At 36.3% G+C, this 4427-nt stretch overlaps 1 protein-coding gene across 9 annotated transcripts in view; it reads right to left on the bottom strand.

The window, feature by feature from the left end:
• Positions 1-4427, bottom strand: part of EMSY (EMSY, BRCA2-interacting transcriptional repressor) — an 82398-nt gene that overhangs the window by 44642 nt on the left and 33329 nt on the right. For all 9 annotated transcript variants that reach the window (XM_006763831.2, XM_006763824.2, XM_006763823.2 and 6 more), the window contains one exon: positions 1619-1873. In XM_006763831.2, coding sequence (XP_006763894.1) covers positions 1619-1873 — 255 coding nt within the window. The remainder of the gene's footprint in view (positions 1-1618; positions 1874-4427) is intronic.

The raw sequence follows: 4427 nt of genomic DNA, 5'->3' as shown, positions 1-4427 counted from the left end.
CCTCTGAGATCCCGGCTCGCTGAAAGCTGGTTTCTAGGGTTTTGTTTAGCTTCTATATGTTACAGTATTTTTTAAACTGCCGACTCAGAGGCCTGCAATGGCAGGTGGGGAACGTTGCAGTCCTCCATCACTGAAGCAAGCAAGCCTCATGTTAGTTTCAAGCTGCCTGACTGCCGGCCGCCATCTTGGCTGGCAGTTAATTTGCATATTGCCCTGATTAGCCAATGGGAAGGGTAGCGGTTGTACGCCCATTACCATGTTTCTCTTTTATTAGATAGGATAAGTCCTGGGGATGTAATGTGCAGCATTGTGACTATAGCAAACAATACTGTACTGTATATTTGAAAGTTGCTAAGAAAGTAGATTATCAAAAGTTATCATAAAAAAATAAGTTTGTAACTATGTGTGGTGATAGATATTAACTAACCACTTTGCAGTATTCAGGGATAGGGAAAAGGAGGTCTACAGTTGTTCAAATGGAAAATAATACAAGAATAAACTGTTTTGCACACTTACAACTGTAAATCTACTTTTGCCTACCCTTATACTAGTATACATAATCAAATCATTATGTTGTACACCTAAAACTAATACAATGTTATACAGCAATTATCTCAAAAAAAATAAATGTTCCTATCAAAAATAAAATAAAATAGAAAATGTCAGATCCTCCAAATTACTGTTCTATCACCAAAGAAAATCCAGATTCATTTGAGAAAAAACACCCATTTTCCTTTCTTTTAAAGATATTAAGTATGTTAAGAGGTCTTTTAATTTCCCTGTGACTCAGCCTCCATCCTACCTGCCCTTCTATTCAATACTTTTATGATTTGACAACTTATAGTAATTGACTCCTACCTCTGAGTTCCCATTGTGCTGGAGATGCTCTCAAAAAACTACTAAATTGTTATCCTACAAACCACAAACTTCTTCATTGTACACAATCCTATATAATAAAAGGCTAATATGCAAATTGTCCCCTGGGAGTTCAACCAGGAGTTCGACCAGGGGGTGGGGCTGGCCAGCCAACCGCCCACAGCCTCGCCCTCCTACCCCAATTGGGGGCGGGGCCAGCTGGCCATCCACCTGCGGCCCCTCCTCCCAGCTGGCCCCAGGCTCTGATCAGGGCAGGCCGGCTGGACCTCACCCATGCATGAATTCGTGCACCGGGCCTCTAGTAGTCTATAATCTTAGCACCTCTTCTGCTCATGAAAATTTTGTCTTATTATTCATAAATATGAACTGCCCTCTAACACACAACTCCCCCAGACTAATTTTTCAAGTGTTCACTTCCCATGACCCCAACAGGTCCCAGAGTATAATTCTAAAATATGGGTTTATTTCCTCAGCATTCTTTATCTCTCTTGAGAGTTCATTGAAAAAATAACAAAAGCCTCTTCCTGCTGTGCAAACTGCTTTTTATTCCTTTTCTATTTCCAAGCTCCAGTTCTTTCTATATAGGTATTTCCAACAGGAGGGTCTCAAAATACATTTTGAAATTTAAAAATCTGGTAATTGAGGAAACTATATATGGAAGTAAATCCATATATATTAGTGGTATTCTGAGAGCTGGTGATAAGAGAAGGATTATAGTATCTTGTAAACATTTCCCAGTTACCTGACTCCTGTTTGATTTGAATTGTAGGCTTAATACCAGGTGGCAAAGGAGACTGCTGAGGCTGCTGTTGATGAGATACTGAAGAAGGCTGAGCCACCTGTTGCTGTGTCTGTTGCTGTACTTGATGTAACTGTTGCTTAGGAGACTGTTGATGCTGTTTAGGAAACTGTGCAAGAATCTGAGTTGGGGTACCCACTAAGTTTTTTGGGGAAGGAAGTCTGGTTGATGCCATTTTGATTGCTGATGTAGATACACCTGTAGAAGAGTGAGAAAAAAGAAAACTCAATAGTCAAGTATAATTAAGGTTACTTCTAGTTGTTGTAGTAGATATCACAAACTAGGTAAATCAATAAGAGCAATAATTTATTAAGCACCCATTGTATGTCAGATATAATGTGTGATACTTTACATATTAAATATTTAATCTCCAAACACTGCAAGGGAGGAGGCATCATTGCTTTCACACTAAACGAAATAGATTTCCCTTGGTGAAGAGTTAACACAAAAGAAACAAAAATATCAAGCAGGATATTCTAAACGTGTTTCTCAATAGATTTTCCATTAGAAAATATAAGTTCTTAATGTAATATAAAAGCAAAGTAAACTAAGTTTTAAATCTTATTTCTATTATATTTTTTAGGTTCTAGTGAGCCAATGTAAACAATTTAAACATGGCATGAAATAAAATAACTGCCCTGGCTGGTGTGGCTCAGTTAGTTGGATGTCATTCCATGCACCAAAAGGTTGTTGGTTTGATTCCCAGTCAGGGCACATGCCCGGGTTGTGGGCTCGATTCCCCGCTCAGTACGGGGTCTGCAGGAGGCAGCCAATTGATGTTCTGCTCTTACATCCATGTTTTTCTTTCTCACACCCTCTCCCTGCTTCTCTCTCTAAAAAAATCAGTAAAAATATTTATAAATAAAATAATTCACAATGAAACATTTATCTTTTGAATTATTTAGCAAGGCAAAGTAGCTTTTCTTTATTTCGCTTCCAATAATCTATAAATTAAAGTCATTTCTTCAGAACTCTAACTGGGTCATTAAATAATAATATGAAGTTACAAGTGAGCATACTCAATATATCCAGAGCAAAATGAAAATTCTGATGACTAAAGGTTGTAAGACATTTCTTTTCAGTGCAACACTAGCATTAGCAAATGTGCGCATAGGTAAGGAGTACCAGTAACTTCAACTAAAGATCTATGAGTTTCAAAGAAATTCTTCCCTGTCCCAGATTTTTCATCAGTAATTTTATAATTCATCAACAATACAATAGGATTACTATTTGTAAATGAATTAATATTCCTAACAAAGAATCTTGAATAAATTCATCATATCAACTTTTTGAGCACTGCTGAAACAACGAAAAGAAACTGATAAATTAATAGCCTGATTATCAAGTACTTAGCCTATATCCCATGTTCCTCCACATCCCCACCATGACATTGCATTACAGCAAATTTATTTTTTCTCTGTTTAATTACAGAAAAATTTAAAATAATATCACATCCTTACGTAAAATGTTTCTGAGGAATAATAAAGATGGAGAAGAAATCTTAAGAAGTCACTCTGACTCTCTGGGACTTAGCTTCCCGATTTGTTGAATTTCTTTGCACTACGATTCTAAGGGTTGCTGTGTGGATCAAGTAAAATCACAGAATGAGAAGTACTTGAGCCCAGGTGGTGTTGCTCAGTGGTTGAGCGTCAACCTATGAACCAGGAGGTCACGGTTTGATTCCTGGTCAGGGCACATGTCTGGCTTGAGGGCTCAATCCCCAGCATAGGACATGCAGAAGGCAGCTGATCAATGATTCTCTCTCATCACTGATGTTTCTATCTTTCTCTCCCTCTCCCTTACTCTCTGAAATCAATAAAAATATATTTTTAAAAATTAAACAAAGAAAAAAAAATTACCTATCAGGAAAGAACAAAACAGGGTATATGAATTGTAGATCAAAGGTAGACTTCTCAGAACACACAAAGTTTCGACTTTGAAACTTTATAAATATTTTATGTAATTATAAGTAAAATTAAGTTGAAAAATTTTAAATTACAATCCATAAAAACAAAACACATTAACCTAATTGTATACTAAATTAGAGCTTCACCACAGAGAAAAAAATTTCAAGTAACTTTAAAATACAGTAATTCAACTATATATCCATAATGAGAATACTCTCAAAAGCCAAAAGAACCATAATAAAATCTTAAGTTCTACTCAGTAATCATATTGTCAGTTATCATTTGGTTTTGTTATTCTGTAATATACAAGATGAGTCAAATACAAATAGTTTTATTAATCATTAGGAACTAAGATTTTTAGTGTAAGTGGAGAAAAAGATACAATTATACAAATAAAAAACACACACTCATAATTCTAAATTGGAATTGGTAATTTCAGTATAAACTCACAATGTTTTTTCCTCCCTGAAAGAAAAAAAGGATTCTAGCTCTGTCTAGAGAAAAGATCCAGAAACAATGACCATCCCCTTAGTGCTCAGACTGTGGTGTCTAAGCACCATTTCTCACTAAGAAACCAGGGCTCCTTGAAGAAATGTCTAATTCCAATCAATTTTCTGAGAGGAATTTAAAAAGGGGGGGGGGGGAATATACAAGATGAACCTATCTTGTCATACCACAAAACAAGGAAGCTATTAAGGACTAATGTGGTTGTGTCAAAAACAACTGAGGAGCCAACTTGAAGAGGCTTCCACTGAAAAGGATAGGACTAGTTGAGCACCAAAGAAATCTTAAGAAGTCACTCTGACTCTCTGGGCCTTAGCTTCCAGATTTGTTTTTTCTTTGTG

Source organism: Myotis davidii, unplaced genomic scaffold (assembly GCF_000327345.1).
Source record: "Myotis davidii unplaced genomic scaffold, ASM32734v1 scaffold139, whole genome shotgun sequence".
Classification (NCBI taxonomy): Eukaryota; Metazoa; Chordata; class Mammalia; order Chiroptera; family Vespertilionidae; genus Myotis; species Myotis davidii.
The sequence above is the reverse complement of the archived record's forward strand: the minus strand, read 5'-3'. Positions and strand labels throughout refer to the sequence as shown.